We start from the raw sequence: 16,705 nt of genomic DNA, 5'->3' as shown, positions 1-16,705 counted from the left end.
CTTTAAAACCACATGCTTAAATAGATTCTGTCGGCAATCAGATTACCAAAAGGGTCCTTCTCGCCGTTTTCCATATAAAAATCCCCGGGGTGGCCGCCGTCTGCGGAGCCCGAGTGCCCCGGCCCAGTTCCGGGTGCAAGTCCGTGTTCCCCGCCGCTGGGTGCCTGGGCGGTTCTTGGAGCCAGAGCGGAGTTTCTGTGGGGACGCAACACTGCAGAGGTGCGGCGGGTGGAAGGTCGCGGAGAAAGGGACACTTGTCCCGCTGAGCCTCCCCCTGCGAGCAGGGGTGTCTGCGGGTGCGTGCGGGGTGCCTGGTCCTCCAGCTTCTGCCTCCGACCCCTGCCACCACCGGGCCCCTCAGAGATGGTTCATAGGGTCGAAGGCCCCAGACTCGGGCGCGGCTCCTGTGATGTTCAACCAAGTGTCCAGAGGGCTGGGGGAGGAGGCGTGCAGGGGAGCGTCCTCGGAGAGGGAGAGCATCATTGTGTACGCCTGGGGGGGACAGGGCGGGGACAGGCAGTGAGGGACAGCGGGTTCTGCACCTTCCCTGTGTCTCCACGTCCGTGTTGGTGCCTGGGGATCTGCGGGCATCGCAGTGTCTGTCCCCGAGCCGAGACGGGCACCTCCACAGGCCGGGCGACAGCTGGCGGGCAGCCAGCAGGGGTGCGGGGAAGGCCCAGCTCACGCTCCGGACAGATCAGTGACGAGACACACACGCACACACACGCTAGGGGGCTGGCGCGGAAAGACCCGGGGGCAGCTGTCCTGGGGAGGACGGAGGCGGGGCGTCCCTCATGCAGGAGACTGGACAGAGGGTGGTGGAGGCCGGGGTGGCGGCCAGCCAGGCGACTGCTCGCGGGTGCCACCCGCTGGCCACGCGGGGAATGGCGCTGCCCTGCTCCTCATGTCCAGGGGCGTGGCTGGCCCGAGGCCGGCCCGGGGGGCGGGGCTCTGCGGGCGCCTTACCTGCTTCTTAGCCTGCCTGTACAGGGTCTGTTTTAGGGCCTCAGAATCTAGGGTGGAATTAAGCACATCTTTAACTTCAAAGGCTTCCTCAGCGGCTCTGCGGAGGTCCAGCCCCTTCCCAAAAGTCGGCACCGGCTCCAGAGCCAACAGCCCGCCTGCTGGCTGCTCAGGACACCTGCGCCAAGGACCGGGAGAGGCCGGTTAGCTGCTCTGGCCTGGTCCCGAGCCTGCATGCACACCACAGCCCCTCCACGAGCCACATGCACCAGGAGACGGACACGCGGACACACGGACACGGGACGCAGCACACGGGGAGCGCGGTGGGCGGAGCCGAGTTTGTGCACAGCGAGCAGCGGCGGCAGAAGGTGGGGGACGGCACGCGGGGGGTCCTGTGTATGGCAGTGCCACCTGGCCGCGTGGGGCGAGCCCGGGAGATGCGGCCCTAGGCGTGAGTGTTGGTGAGAGTGTGGCTGCGTGTGGGCAGGTGTGATGTGTGGCACGTGGTGTGTTTGTGGTGCATATGTGTGAAGTCGTGGGCGACTGGATGTGGTATGTATAGTGTTTGGGCACAGTCGGTGCACGGGTGTGATGTGAACGGTGGTGTATATGGTATGTGTGTGCACGCGTGGTGTGTGCAGTGCATGTGCGTGGTTTACTGTTCTGTGTCTGCAGTGGCGTTTGTGGTCTGTGTGGTACGTGTCTCAGTGTGTGCAGGATGTGGTGTGCTTGTGGTGCGGTGATATGAACGTGCACTGTGCTAATTTGTTGTATGTGTGGCGAATGGCTGCATGTGTATGTGCACGTGTGTGCATGTGCTGTGTGTAGTGTCAGTTTGTGATTATGTGGCACACGTAGAGCGTGATACGTGAAACACTGTGGCATGCATCCTGGTTGCGGCGGGTGAGAACTGCGTGTGGTGAGTCTGTGGTGTGTATGTTGTGCATTTCTGCATGAATGGATGTATGTGAGTCTGCAGCGTGTCTCTGTGGCACATGTGTGGTCTTGACATGTGCTGCGTGTTTGGTGCTAGTGTGGTATTACAGTGAGTTGTGTATGTGGTGCTTGCAGTGTGGGTGGAGTGATTGGTATGCATAACGTACAATGCATGTGTATGTGCACATGTGTAATATGTAGGGTATGTGTATGTGTGATGTGAATATGCTGCATGTGTGATGTCTGATGGGATGCACTGTTATGTGCCGTATACTATATGCGTGGTGTGTACACGTGATATGTGTGGAGCATGTCTATGGTGTGTGATCTCATGTTGTGTAAATGCATGTACTATGTGGCACACGTGAACTGTGATATGTGTGCGATGCGTGTATATTGTGCACACATGTGTGACATGCATGGAGTATGTGTATGCACGAGCATGACATGTGGTGCCTATACCTACGGTGTTTGTCCTGTTCCATGTGTGGTGCACATGGTTTATAGCAGGCCTCTGGTACATATGTGCATCTGTGACAAGTGTGGCGTACATGCAATACATGTGGCGCATGTGTGTGGTTGTGAGTGGGTGGCACATACATGTATGTTGTGTGATATTCCTGGTGTGCACGATGTGGTACATGTATGTAGTGCACGTGAAGCACCTGTGCAGGCATGATGACATGCACATGGTGTGTGTGCGGGGTGTATTTCAAGTGTAATATGTGGCATATGTGGTGTATGCAAGTGTAGATGACTTGCATGTAGGTGTGCATGCAAGTGTCTATGGTGTGTAGTATGAGTGTGTAGTGCATGTGCATAATATGTAGTAAGTGTGTGGCGTATCCAGTGTGTGGTGCGATGTATTTGGGGCATGTGTGTGGTGTGTATTCCTAGGTGTGACATGTGTTTGTTGTGTATAGTGTGGTACATGCATGTCACATATATAGTATATATATATATATATACGTGTGTGTGTGGAAAATGTACATGATGTGCATACGAGGCTGCCTCTGTCCGTCTGCCCGAGGACCATGGTGTGGGTGTGCATACACGTGTGTGGCATAGGCATGTGACTTACAGTGGTTTGTGTCTGTAGTGCACAAATGTGCTGTGTATGCATTGTGTGCAATTCATGGGTATACGGTGTGTGGTACGTGTGTGTTGTATATGTATGTATGTGCGATGTACTTGTGTGGTGTATGTGTGTGGTATGTGTGGTATGTGGCATGAGTAGTGCATGTGATGTCTATGTGTGTCATGTGTGGGGATCATACGTGCACTATGTATGTCTATGGTATGTGTATGATATGTGGTATGGTATGTGTGTAGTGGGTATGTGTAGTGTATGTGATATGTGATAATGCATGCATAATGTACTGACATGGGACATGCATACATATGATTTGTATGGTGGATGTGAATCCTATGTATGTGTGATGTGGTGTGTGGTACCTGTGTCGTGTATATGCATGTTTGACTTGTACATGTATGTTATATCTGTCGTGTGTAGTGCTTGCATGAGATGTTGGATATGTATGTGTGGTCTTTATGTGCACATGTGGCATGTATATGTGATGTGGTATATGTGATGCGTGTGATATATGTGATGTGTGTGATATATGTGATGCGTGTGGTGTGATATGTGGTATGTGTGTGGTGTGATGTGTGATGCACTGTACACGTGCAGTTGTGGTGTGTGTGGCATGTGCATGCGTGTTCTATGGGCGTGCTGTGCGTGGCTCTGCAGGTGCGGCCCAAGGGGTGAGGCCGCCCTGAGGCGCTGTGGGCAGTGTGGGCGGCACCCACCTGCGGGTGTGCTCGAAGCCCACGGCCAGGGTGGCGGGAGGCTCGTCATCCTCATCGTCCTCGTAGGTGCCCTGGGGCTCGGGGGTGGGGGACACTGCATCCTCCTGGGACTTGCCCGCCAGGCTGTCCTCGTCCTCCTCCTCCAGCTCTTCCTCCTCCTCTTCCTCCACATCATCTGGCTTCCCCTCTACCAGGCCCGGGCACTGGGGGGCACTGTCGAGGTCCTGTCCCTCTGGCCTGCAAGGACACGGGAGCTAGCCACCAAGTCCACAGCAGGAAGCCCCAGTTGCAGTGGCTGTGGGGAGGGCGAGGCTGTCTCTGTCCGTCCGTCTGCCTGAGGACCTGAGCTTCCGCACTGTCACCAAGATGAGCCTTGCCGGGGGAGGGGGCAGCACGGAGAGCATTTGGGGGGAAGCTGAGGCAGGCCGCTGGTCTGGAGGGGCCACACTTCCTCCCGGCCAGCCGGTGAGGCCGTGGGGGCAGCCTGCTGGGTTCCCACGGAGAGCAGGGATGCCCGTCTGGGAGGGGGAGTGGACTCCTTCCCTGCAGCTGCACCCTGGACCCCCAAACTCCACAAGCTTCCTTTGCCTCTGGGAGGGAGAGGGGACCTCTGCCCTAATGTCAGGATCCCTGGGCTGGGGTCTGGGGGCTCTAGCCCGGGCCTCCTCTTGGAAAGGGAGCACTACTGCAGGCTGAGGGTGGGAAACTTGGGGGGAAAGGTACCCTCTTGCTCAGTGTGTAGCCCTGGGTGTGGTTCTGCTGAACTAAGCACTCAAAGCCTGTGATTGTGGGGAGCCGGGCGTCCTGCCAGGCCCTGCCCAGCCCCCGGTGCCAGGTGGGGATTGTCCTGTGTGGTGAGTCTCCGCTGGGCTCGGGCTTCCGGAGGGGTAGAGGGGCTGCAGCCCCCTCAGGAGTCCAGCCCAGGTTGCCAGGTGTCAGGAGGGGCCCCCGCAAGCCTTCCCAGACCCCATGCAGGGTGAGCCCGGAAGCAGTTACCCCAGGACCCCGAGGGACAACGTGGCCAGGTGGGACCCATCATGGCATGAGCTCTGCTCTGCACACACCTGATTCCACTGTGCATCACACGCCTGCTCACAAGTGTGCACTCACGCCTGCTCACACATGTGTTCACATACCTGATCTTACCGTGTATCACACACTTGCTCACATGTGCATCACACCCTGCTCACACGTGCATTCACACACCTGATCCCACTGTGCATCACAGCCTGATCACACGTGTGCACTCACATACCCGATCTCACCTTGCATCACACGCCTGCTCACACATGAGCACTCACACGCCTGACCCCATTGTGCACTGTTGGATATTAACCCTAAGTGTCTCAGGCTTCATCAGTGTTGCCCCTTTTCCTCCTCCCAGAGCGGCTTACTGTGCCCTTCCAGCATCCCTAATATAGTCAAAGTCTATCCTTAACCTATTTTACCCCTCACTGTCACAGTTCCCCAAGTCAGTCTTGGTTACTTACAAGGTAAACTTTCTGGTAATTCTGGACTTTGTATTTGTACAGCTTTGTATTTGAAGTGCTGTGTATTTGTACCAGCTTTTCTATTTCCTTATAGCCTTTTCATATTTTACTGCAGAGCAATGTTCTTTGGTTAAACACAGAAATGCCATTAATGCTATGCTCTTAATATTTGGGAGTTGACCGACTCTGAAATATATCTACTACTGGGCTTAGTCACAATTACTTGACTAAGGTTTCAGTTGCAGTGGTTCTTAACACCCTTCAAGAGAGGTTCCGCCATGGATGAACCAGGGGCGAGTGGCAAAGTGTGGCAAAGGTACCCCGGCATTGAAATCGGACAGTCTAGAAAGTATAAATGTATGGTCTGGATGCAAGCTGTTATGACTGAAGAGACAGGACCCCTATGGGGAAGGACAAGCTGAACTAGCCTGAGGAAAGTTAGTCTGGGATTTACGGTAAAAGCCCTGCTTGCTCTCAGAGTCCAGAGAACTAAGTTTTGGGATCGTTGTCTTACTGTGTTTATTCAAACAACTGCAAATATTGATAACATATACAACTAGAGGGAAAGATAAAAGCAATGTAGATGTCCCGGAAAACAGAGTGCATCCTTGAATTAATCTCCCAAAGAGAATTTCCTATGCTAATGACTTCCTATGTAAATGATCTATATAAATTCCCATATGTAAATGAGCAATCACGCCTATATCCTGACCTCACATAACTTACAGATATTCTGTAAGGATGCTAGCAGCTCTGCATTAGACGGGCATTTCCCCCATCAGGCTGTGGTCCCCGTCTCTCTGCTGGGGAGGAGGGGAGGTGGCTCAGGGCCACTGAACGCACACATGCACACGCGTTGGTTGTCTTAGCACCCGCACATTATTTTGTGAACTCACAGTGTATCACACGCATGATCCCACTGTGCATTCATACACCTGATCTCACCGTGCATCACGTCTGATCACACATGTGCATTCACACACCTGATCTCACCATGCATCACACACCTGATCACATGTGTGCACTCACACACCTGACCCCACCGTGCATCACACGCTTGATCACATGTGCACTCACACCTGATCTCATCCATGTATCACATGCCAACTCATAAGTGCACCACAACCTGCTCACGTATGCACTCATACCTGCTCACACCTGCACACTCACATACCTGCTCACTGTTTACCTACACACCTGTTACAAATGTGCCCTCACTCTCCTGATCATGTATGTGCACTCAGTCTGCTCACACCCGAGCACTCACATACGTGCACTCACCCGCTCACCCATTTGCACGCAGGCACTTGCTGCCATGTGCACTCAACACAGCTGCACACGTGTGTGCTGGTGTGTGGTGCATGGGTGGTATCAGAGGCAGAACTCCCGGGTGAGCACCTAGTTCTGGGTTGGGTGCTGAGCCCAGTTGAGGTGGTGGCCACGCGTGACCCCGGGGCTTTCCCGGCGCGCTCACCGGGAGTCTGCCCGCGCCGACGCCTGGCCCATCTCGCTGTTGGCGATGAAGTTGCGGATCTCGGAGAAGTAGGCGTCCTCCTTCTCGTCCAGCAGTGCGTGGCTGTCGGACTCAGAGGTTGGGGAGGAGGCGCCAGTGCCCAGGTGGTTGGCAAGGACGCCGGCGTGCTGGCTCACTGCGGGGACAGGGGCATGAGAGGGGCGCCTCGGCAGCCCGGTCCCGCCCACCGGCGGGCCCGTACCTGGCGCGTGCTCGTGCTCGTGCTTCTTCAGGTGGCGGTCCAGGTTGGTCTGCTGGCCGAAGCAGCGGTTGCACAGGTGGCACTTGAAGGGCTTCTCCTTGTTGTGGATGTTGCGGACATGCCGCTGGAGGTTGGATGAGATGCTGAAGGAGCGGTCGCAGTACTTGCACCTGCGGGGTGGGGTGCAGAGCCATGGGGCACGGGCTGCTGGCGCTCAGGACAGGCAGGGGTGCGGGCTGCTGGCACTCAGGACAGGGGTGGGGGCTGCTGGCTGTTCAGAGCAGGGGTGCAGGTCCTGCTGGTGCCCAAAGCAGAGGTGTGGGTCCTGCTGGTGCTCAGAGAAGGGGTGTGGGTCCTGCTGGTGCTCAGAGCAGGGGTGTGGGTCCTGCTGGCAGCCCAGAGCGGGGCTGCAGGGCTGCTGGCCAGTCCCTGAGCAGGCTGTCTCCCCGGGGAAGTGCCTAAAGCCGGGCCAGGGATCTGCTGCGAGGCCTCTCACCAGGCCGGGCACATGCTCCCTTCAACCTGCAGGGGGCAGCCGTGTGCCGCGGATGCACCCCACCCCACCCCACCCCCACCTCCTGCTCCTCCCACGGACCCCAGGACCCTGTCTCCCTCCCCCGCTCTCTCCCTACAGGGCCCTTGTGCGTCCTCGCCGCCCTCTCTGGGGGCTCCTTGGTCCCCTGAAGAAGAGGTGGCAGCTGTGTTCCCTGCCCAGGACCAAGGGGACCCCAGGCTGCTCTGCTCCGTGCAGGGCGCTGAGGGAGAAGGGCAGCAGGGGGCGCTGTGGGGATGTGCGGGGCCACTCCTGGAGGTGGGATGTGAGGGCTTTCCTGGCGCGCTCACCGGGAGTCTGCCCGCGCAGACTTCACCATCCTATAGGGGGGCTCGGGAGGCCTGGAGAAGCCTGGGGCAGAGTCCTGGGTGCAGAGTGGGGACCCCCAGAGCCCGATGCCTCTATGGAGGCCAGGTCGGGGGGGGGGCGCTCCCCAGGCTGGGCTGTGGGGGACTCAGGGCACCCACCCAGCATGTGCACGTGGCTGACAGAGCTACCCAGGGTGGGCTCAGCATGGGTGCCTGCATGGCGTCGGCCTCTGTGGCGGCTGTGTGGGGGCTCTCCGTCCCCCCAGCCCTGGGGTGCCTGCGTCTCAGGCACGGCACCCTGGGCAGTGTCAGGCTGGCCCTGTCCACGCCACACATGCAGGCTGAAGACATCTGGGGGATACTGGAGCTGGGCAGCTGGGCTGGGCAAGCGGCGCTGGGAGCACTGGGGGGCCCCTGCCCACGTGGACGTTCAGACGGGGATCCCGAGGAGTCGCAGGAAGCATGGGGACCTCAGCCCACTGGCTGCCGGAGCCTCTGGGCTGCCCCCAGCACGGACAGTCCCAGGGGACTGGGAAGGAGCCCCTCCCAGTGACACCCGTGTCTGGGTGCTGAGTGTTCAAAGCCTCAGGCCCCTCCCCCACACAGGCGGACAGTTGGGCCCAGAGCCCGCGCGGCCCAGTGCACCCCTACCTGTAGGGCTGCTCCCCAGTGTGCGTCCGCAGGTGTCTCGTGAGGTTTGCTGACCGGGGGAAGATCTTGCCACAGTACCTGGGTGCCAGGCAGCACGTGAGGCTCACGCCCATGACTGGTTGGGTCCTCAAGGCCCAGCCCAGCTCCTGGCTCCCACTCTGCCCAGGTGCAGCTGAGTCTTGTAGTGGCCCCAGGTGCACCCCAAAAACCTGGCCTGACCTGGGTACTGGTCCTGCCCCCGGCGCTGACCCAGTCTCTGCCGCTGGCCGGACCTTATCATTGGCCCTGCCCCCACCATGGCCTCGCCCATCACTGGCCCGGCTGCAGCACTAGTCCCACCCGAGCCTGCCCCCACCTCACCCCATCATTGGCTTGGCACCCACTCGGCCCCGCCCCCACCCTCCCTGATCCAGCACTAGCCCCACCCCCACCCCCTACTGGCCCTGATCCAGCACTAGCCCCACCCTCGCCCAATCACTGGCTTGGCTCCTACCTCGGCCCCGCCCCCACCTTGACCCATCACTGGCCCTGCTCCAGCACTAGCCCCGCCCTGGCCCCGCCCCCGTCCAATCACCTGCTTGGCTCCTACCTCGGACCAGCTCCCTACCTTGAGCCTCGCTGACCCTGCTGCAGCACTAGCCCCGCCCTGATTCCACCCCCACCTCATCACTAGTCCTGCTCCAGCACTAGCCCCGCCCTGGCCCCGCCCCTGCCCAACCACCTGCTTGGCTCCTACCTCGGACCCGCCCCCATCTTGATCCTCACTGGCCCCCATATAGCACTAGCCCCCGCCCTGGCCTGCCCCCACCTCACCCCATCACTGGCCCTGCTGCAGCACTAGCTTCGCCTGGCCCCGGCCCCGCCCCATCACTGGCTTGGCACCCACCTCGGCCCCACCCCCACCTTGACCCTTCACTGGCCCCATGCAGCACTAGCCCCGCCCCCAGCCCATCACTGGCCTAGCTCCCACCTCGGCCCCGCCCCCATAGCTGGCCCCGCCCCTCACTAGCCCCGCCCCGCGGCCCACCTGCACGTGTAGCGCTCCTTGCCCTTCCTGAGGATGGGGTCCGAGAGCGTGGGCGGCGGGGAGCGGAAGTTGAAGGGGTGGTGGGGCAGGGGCTGCAGGGCGCCGCCGGAGTCCAGCTTCTCCGTCATGGTCTCGATGGCTGACATCTGCGGGCGGGGATACTCAGGGCCTGCGCTCTGGGGTCCTGCGCGGCAAGCCCCTCCCCACCGGCCAGGTGCCCCCGAGGCGACGGCCGCAGAGGGGGCACTGAAAAGCCCACCCAAGGCTAGGGGCTGAAAGGTGGAGTGGCTGGGCTCCAGCAGCCCTGGCCCGCGGGACCCCCATGTGGTGTCTGCGTGGAGAGGGGACGTGAAGCCCCTGCTCCGTGGACAGTCACACGATGGGTGCTGTTGGCCACTGCCTGGAAAGCCAGAGCTGCCTGTCTGAGCTGGAGGGAGTCCATGCCCTGAGACCAGGCAGCGCTCCAGGGGAGGGGAAGGGAGGGGGCAGCCCCTCTGGGCTCCTGCTGGAGGACATGCACACCAGCCACCGAGGCCGCCAGCCCTGCCCTCACAAAGGCCAGCGCCCCCACGACCATCACAGCAGCCCTGGCCCCCTCCCCTGCAGCAGGCACCGGGCACTTGAGGGACAGGGGCTCGGAGGAGCTTCTGTCACTACTGGGCAGGGCATCTGCGGCTCTCGGGTGGGCAGCCACCGCTGAGTGTCCCCAGGAAGAGTTGCTGCGGCCCGGGGGATCTCTGACCCAGGGAGCCCTTCTTCTGTGGGGGCACCCCGTCTCACAGTCCTTGGGGGTGACCCTCGGATGTAAGCCGACGCCCTGCTCAGGCCAGCCCTTTCCGCCCCGGGCTGCACAGAAGCCTCAGAACCCCTCTTAGGCACCTGGGGGTGTGGGCGGAAGGGACAATGCGCCACTGTCCCACAGCCCCCATCAGGCCTGCCGGGAGCCGGGACACAAACGCAGGATGTGTGGGGCGGCAGGGAACAATGCGAGCACGGAGTGTGGGCGTGTGGGCGGTAAAAACAATGCTGGGCATCCACTCAGCTGCGGACCCCTTGGGGGTCTTGCCGCAGGCACCGAGGCTGGGCCCCCACACCAGGGTTCAGCTCCCAGCCCAAGGCTTCACCTGGGGGTGGAAGAGGAGGGAGGCCGGCCGCAGGTACTTCTCCTTGAGGACGCCCACGGGGTCGGCCACCTTGCGCTTCTCCACCCTGCTGGACAGCAAGATGTGGGTTACGTACCCCGCCTGGCAGGCTGGGGTCCCACAGACCCTCCATTCACCAGCCCACCCGGGGTGCAGAGTCCAGAGTCTTCTCTGAAGCCCTGCCCCTATTCATGCATCAGCAGCAGAATACGTGTCCCTGGGTCCCTTGGGTCCCTCCTTGTCCTGGGAGGTGCTAGGCAGGACGTGACCACACAGCTCAGGACCATTCCAAGGGGGATAGTTCCAGAACTTTCCCAGGACTGTGGAGCTCGCTGATCAGTGACAAGGGGTGTTGCCATGTGGCCCCTTGGTGCCCCGGGGAGACACAGGAAGTGCAGTGGGGGTGGGTGGGCAGAGCGACGGCACAGCGGGGAGGCCGTTTGCCTAGCATACGGCCGACCCAGCTTTGGTCGCTGGCATCCCATGTGTGGGCCCCTCAGCACCGCCAGGTGTGACTCAAAAAGCCAAGAAAAAAAAAAAGAAGAAAAAAATAAAATGCAGTGGTTTCTGGGCATCATGGGTCCTGGGATCTGGCTGTGTGGGGTGGGGTGGGGTGGCCCTTGTCCCAGGGGCCCAGGAAACCCTGGAGGGAGGGGCTGGGGCACGTGTGACCCCACAGGCACCAACTGGAGCCACAGGCAGGTCCTGCCCTGTGACAGGACAGCCTGGTGACATCCAGGGAGGTCAGGGGCCTACCTGGGCCCGCCAGGGCTGAGGACCTGCCCTGTCCATCCTTTGAGAGTGAGCCCTGAGCAGGTGGGGGTGGGCCTCTGCCCTGCCTGGCTGCCACCCCAGAGGGCCGGGGGGAGGCCTGTATCACCTTGCACCTGGGGCTTCCCAGAAAGGCTCCAGGTGGAAGTGAGGTGACCGGCAGGGTGCGGCGGGGCCCTCGGCCTGGCTGCTTTGGAGGTCTGGCCGGAATGTGGACCACCCCTTCCCATGCCCCTCCGTGAGACCCAGCGTGGCCTGTTTGCTGCTTTGTCAGGTTTAGGGCCCAGTGGGGCTCAGGTGGTGCCTGGGGCCCATCTGGGGTACTGCGAAGGGCTGAGTTGCCGCCAGCCAGGCAAGCACAGACCAGGCCTTGCTGTCCACAGGGCCCCAGAGGGCCCCCCCCCCCCAGCCCTGGCTCGCTGTGCCCAGACCCCAACCCTGCTGCTTTCCTGCCCTAGGCTGGGCTCGCCCCTCTCAGCCCCTCCAGCCCCGACTGGGCCAGCAGAGCGCATGCGTGGGTGGGGGTCTGCAGCCTCCGCCCCTCGCGGGGGCCAGCACCCTGTTGAGTCCCAGCTTCCCCGCCACTGGAGCGGAGCACAGGTGGGTCACTGAGCGGCCCATGCAGGGCCAGGGCCAGCGTGGGGTGTGCCGGTACCTGTAAATGGGGTCCATGAAGAAGGGCGACGGCTTGGCGTAGTGCAGGGAGGGTTGGGCGGGCAGCTGGCCCAGGCACACGGGGGGCAGCCCCTCGCCCGCGCCCGGCCGGCGCTCCCCATACACGTGGTTCTTGCGAGGTGCAGCACGGGCCGCTCCGTCCTGGCTGGCTCGCGCGCGGCTGCCCACGCTCAGGTCCAGTGGCTGCTCCTCGGGGACAGCGGGGGTGGCAGGGCCCGGAGCGGTGGGCAGGACGGGCTTGGAGTCTTTGGGTTTGGTGGTGAGGTCGAACGGGGACTCGCCGCCGGGGCCACCCGCCTTGAGCGCATCCCGGGGAGACTTGGGCTCGGTCTTGACCAGCAGGTTGTGGGCGAGGGCGCGGTCCGAGAAGGGGCAGAGGCCGGGGGCGAAGCTGGGTAGCAGCTGGAAGGGGAAGACCGTGTGGTAGGGCAGCGCGCCCAGCTTCTTCTCTTGCATGCCCATGAAGCCCGGCCCGAAGTACTTCTCCGCGATGGACGCGATGGCCTTGATGGAGTCGCCGGCTGCACCCGCCGCGCCCAGCAGCTGCTCGTCGGGAGGCGGGAAGAAGGCCGCGTGCTGCGAGTAGAACACCGGCAGGTCCCCGGCGCCACCGGCCGCTCCAGGGGGCGCCGCTCCGCCACCCCCCAGCTCCACCTTGCCCTCGGCCGCCCTGCTCTGGCCCTTGGCCCGGTCCCGGTCACTGTCGGCGTCGCTGTCCAGGTCCGAGCCTGACCCCGTGGTGGTGTCCAGGTCGGTCCCGGTCGTGGTGTTGAGGTCCTCGAAGTCGCTGCCGTCGGAGACGTCGCTGCCGCGTGCCTGGAGCTTCTCTGCGTACGCGTCTTCCAGGGCCCCCTCAAATTTGTCCTCGGGCCCTGCGGCCCCCGTGCTGCCCTGGCCGCTGTGGCCCACGGCTGAGACCAGGGGCAGGGCCGGGTTCCCCAGGGGGCTGGGCAGCTTGGCGTCCTGGGTGTGGTTGAGGGGGCTCTTGAGCAGGGGCGTCGGCGGCAGCAGCGGAGGCCGTGGGTACAGGGATGGGGGGAAGATGCCGGGGTAGCCGGGGGTGAGCGCGGGGAAGGCGGGGGGCGCCGTGGAGAAGGGCAGGCCGCCGGGGTGGGGCCTGGAGGGGAAGTACTCGCCGAAGCTGAGGCTCGTGTGGTTGAGGCTGGGCGGAGGCTTGGCCTTGTCCAGCAGGGGGCTGGGGGTCAGGGGCAGCCCCGGGGCAAAGAGGCCCCCAGGCGCGTAATGGTTCTTGCCCTCGCAGAAGCGCCGGTGCTTGTTGAGGGAGGAGGTAGTGCTGAACATCTGCCCGCAGTCCTTGCACTTGATCTGCGTGCGGCAGTCCGCGTGCATGCGTTTGTGTCGGCACAGGTTGGAGAACTGCGTGTAGGACTTGTGGCAGACTTCACCTGCGGGCCAGGAGCAGACACAGGCTGTGGATGGCCGGGACGGCGGGCGCCCCAGGGCTGGCCTGTGTGTAAGCACGCATGCAGGTATGTGGGCCTGGCTGTGTATGCGTGCATGTGCGTGCGTGGCTGTGCGCATGTATGCATGCGGGTGTGCATGTTTGTGCATGGCTGTGCTCGTGGCTGTATACATACATCCGAGTGGCTGTGTACATGTGTGGGTGCATGGCTGTTTGCATGCGTGCATGCGTGTGTGTCGTGCAGGCAGCCACATCTCTTGGGTGCACATTCCCGTGTATTTGCGTGCAGGCGTTGCTGTGCACACATGTGTCTCTGCACGCCTGCAGGCATCTGTGTGCATGGGTACCTGCTGTGTGTGGAACTGCACGTCTCACGTGTGGGGTGCCTGCATTTGTGTGTTCAGACGTGTGAACACGCGTGTAGAGCCTGCCCAGACCCCCCCTCCCATCACCAGCTGCCAGGCCAGCCTGTCTTCTCCCTTTGCTGCCCACTCCTAACAGGAGGCCAGCTGTGGACTGGCCCCCGGGTGGACAGCAGGAGCTCATGGACCTGTGCCCTGTGGGTGAAGTACATGTCCCAAATCGGATCCAGCTCCAGGTAAAGGCCCTGACTCCCTCTGCACGGCCTGTGACCGCGCGCCATGCGGCCAGCCCCCTGGGTGCTGTATGGAGGCTGGGACTTGGGGTCTTCACTGGTGGCCTTGATGGTGTTCGGGGGTGCAGGAACAATGCCCGGGGAAGGAGGGGCTGGGGCTGAAGAAGTGACAGCATGCCATTCCAGCTCTGGCCAGCAGAGGGCAGTGCTGCCGAACTGGACGCGGGTGGGCAGTGGGCCCTGTGGGTACCCAAGGCCTGTGGGCCCCGAGTGTCCGCGACTCCCATGGTTCCTTGTCCCCTGTCTTTCTCCCCAGGACGGGAGCAGAGTGGTGGCACACACGCACCTGTGTTCTGGCGGGCACTCACTTCCTCCAGCTGCCCCAGCAGACCACGTGGGCCCCCACCAAGCTGAGCTCTAATCACGGAATCTATTTATATTTCCCGGCTGTCTGGCGGGGCGGGACGCTGGCAGGGCTGAGGCTCTGCTGCCTCGTTTCATCCAATCTGCCCTTTTGGGGAGGCGCAGTGCCCCGCGGGGACCTGCTATAAATACCCATCCCCTACACCGCGCAGCGCTGCCTGCACAGCCTGTGTTCCCACCGGCCAGCGCCCGCCCTGAGGGGCTCGGACGCCCCCTCCCAGGCGAGCGGCACGTCTACTGCTGGGACATGGGGCGCCCTTGCTGGACGGGTCACAGCAGAGTCTGTGGGGCCCCAGAACAGCCTGGCCGCCTCCAGGGAGCTGGTGTGGGACTCAGCACCCAGGAGGGGGCCCTGGCCTGGGGTTCAGAGAGACCCGGGCCCCGCAGACTGTCCTCAGCCAGGGCCACTGGAGCACACACAGCCGCACACACACACACAGGCGTTACGGGAGGGCAGGGAGCACCTGTCTGCTGCTGCCCTAGCGTTGGGATCGATCCCAACACACACACACACGCAGCTACACATGCAACACACACGCAGACATGCACGCAGCATACAGCCACACACACAACACACAGCCACACCAGCTACGCACAATACACAGCTATGCATGCACCACACATAGCCGCACACGCAACATAGCAATACATACAACACATGGCCATGCATGAAACACACAGCATTGCACCCAACTCACACAGACATGCACACAACACAGAGCAGTGCACACAACGGACATGTATACAACATACACAAACACGTGCCACGACACGTGCACACATGGTGAAATCACACACGCATGCACACACGTGAACACCACACATGTGCATACCGCACACATGCATGCAGACATGTGCGCACACATCTCACAATGCACGAGTGCACACAACCACATGTTTGCATACACCCCACAATGCACTCACATCTGCACATACCCCCATGCAGACACCCTGCACACGCTTGGGAACTGCATGCACACATGTGAGCGCCCTGTGCTCCCCTCCCCACTGGCCGCTGCCCAGGTAGTGGACGGTGAGGGGGTGTCAAGCGGGTGCTTCCGAGGGGGCTGTTGGTTGCAGGCTTTGGGCCTCCCTGCTGGCACCAGGTCTCGCCCCTCAGGCCTGTGGACTGAGTTCTCATGTCCAGCTGCTCCCTAAATCTGTCACCCGATTTGAATGAGGTGTCTCCACTGCCATCTGGCCAAGGCTCGGGGTTTTCTCTGGCAGCTGGCAAAGGCCGAGGGGAGCTGCCCCCCACGCTCCATCCTCTGCAGAACGTGGCTCTGGGGCTCACCAGCTCTTGGAGGGGGTCTCTGGTGCCATAGCAGAGCGTGTCTGCTGGGGGGTGGGGAAAGGCCGCTGCCTCCACCCCTGTGCCCCTCAGGCTTCCGAGCAGGTGCCGGAGCTGTGAGCATTGACTGGGTCCCCTGGGCCTCCTCGAGGGGCTATCAGTGGCCCTGGGGCCGCAGGTTAGGTAGCTCTAGACAGGCACGACTCTTGGGCGGGGGTACTGTGCTCAGAACCCCTGGCTGAGAGCCCAACACTGCCCTGCGTGATGGATGGTCCCTGAGGGCCAGTCCACAACATGCCAGGGTGCGTTTCTGCTTGCTCTAGAATGCAGGTTTTCAAGTACAGGTCTGGCATGGGCTGTGTGCTGGGGTGGAAAGGCTGAGTGCCACTGCTCTGGGATTTTCTAAGGGTGTACCAGAAATTGTGCAGGATGACTTGGTGAGATCCATAGCATCTGTGCACAGCACAGAACACAACTTCCTCTGAGACTCTGAAATCTTCAGTTACTGATGACGCAGCAAAGTGTGTGTGTGTGTCTGTGTCTGTGTGTGTGTGTGAGAGAGATGACTTGGTGCAAAGTTTACGTGAATGATCCAGCACAGGGTTGGTATGATGACTCAGCACAGAGCTGGCGTGAGGACTCAGAGCTGGTATGAATGACTCAGCACAAGCGGTATGATGACTCAGCACAGAACTGGTATGATGACTCGGCAAAATCTGAATGAATGACTCAGCACAGAGCTGGTATGATGACTCAGCAAAGCTGGTGTGAATGACTCAGCACAGAGTTAGTGTGATGACTCAGCAGAACTGGTACGAGTGATCAGCACAGAGCTGGTCAAAATGACTCAGTACAGTTGGTGTGAGGACTTAGCACAGTGTTGGTATGGTGACTCAGCAGAGCTGGTATGGTGACTCAGCACGTGCCAGGCAG

The 16,705-nt window shown here is 61.3% G+C and overlaps 1 protein-coding gene across 1 annotated transcript in view; it reads right to left on the bottom strand.

Annotated features, from left to right (window-relative positions):
• Window positions 1-357: 357 nt before the first annotated feature.
• The window catches only part of PRDM16 (PR/SET domain 16), a 153,772-nt gene continuing 137,424 nt past the window's right edge, over window positions 358-16,705 (bottom strand). Inside the window, exons 9-17 of the mRNA XM_056128344.1 lie at window positions 12,021-13,446; window positions 10,577-10,661; window positions 9,453-9,598; window positions 8,426-8,503; window positions 6,914-7,083; window positions 6,673-6,847; window positions 3,709-3,945; window positions 967-1,141; window positions 358-492 (exon numbers count right to left, since the gene is read on the bottom strand). Coding sequence (XP_055984319.1) covers window positions 358-492; window positions 967-1,141; window positions 3,709-3,945; window positions 6,673-6,847; window positions 6,914-7,083; window positions 8,426-8,503; window positions 9,453-9,598; window positions 10,577-10,661; window positions 12,021-13,446 — 2,627 coding nt within the window. The remainder of the gene's footprint in view (window positions 493-966; window positions 1,142-3,708; window positions 3,946-6,672; window positions 6,848-6,913; window positions 7,084-8,425; window positions 8,504-9,452; window positions 9,599-10,576; window positions 10,662-12,020; window positions 13,447-16,705) is intronic.

Source organism: Sorex fumeus, unplaced genomic scaffold (assembly GCF_029834395.1).
Source record: "Sorex fumeus unplaced genomic scaffold, SorFum_2.1 ptg000064l, whole genome shotgun sequence".
NCBI lineage: Eukaryota > Metazoa > Chordata > Mammalia > Eulipotyphla > Soricidae > Sorex > Sorex fumeus.
Note: the sequence above shows the minus strand (reverse complement) of the source record. Positions and strands in the feature narration are given on the sequence as shown.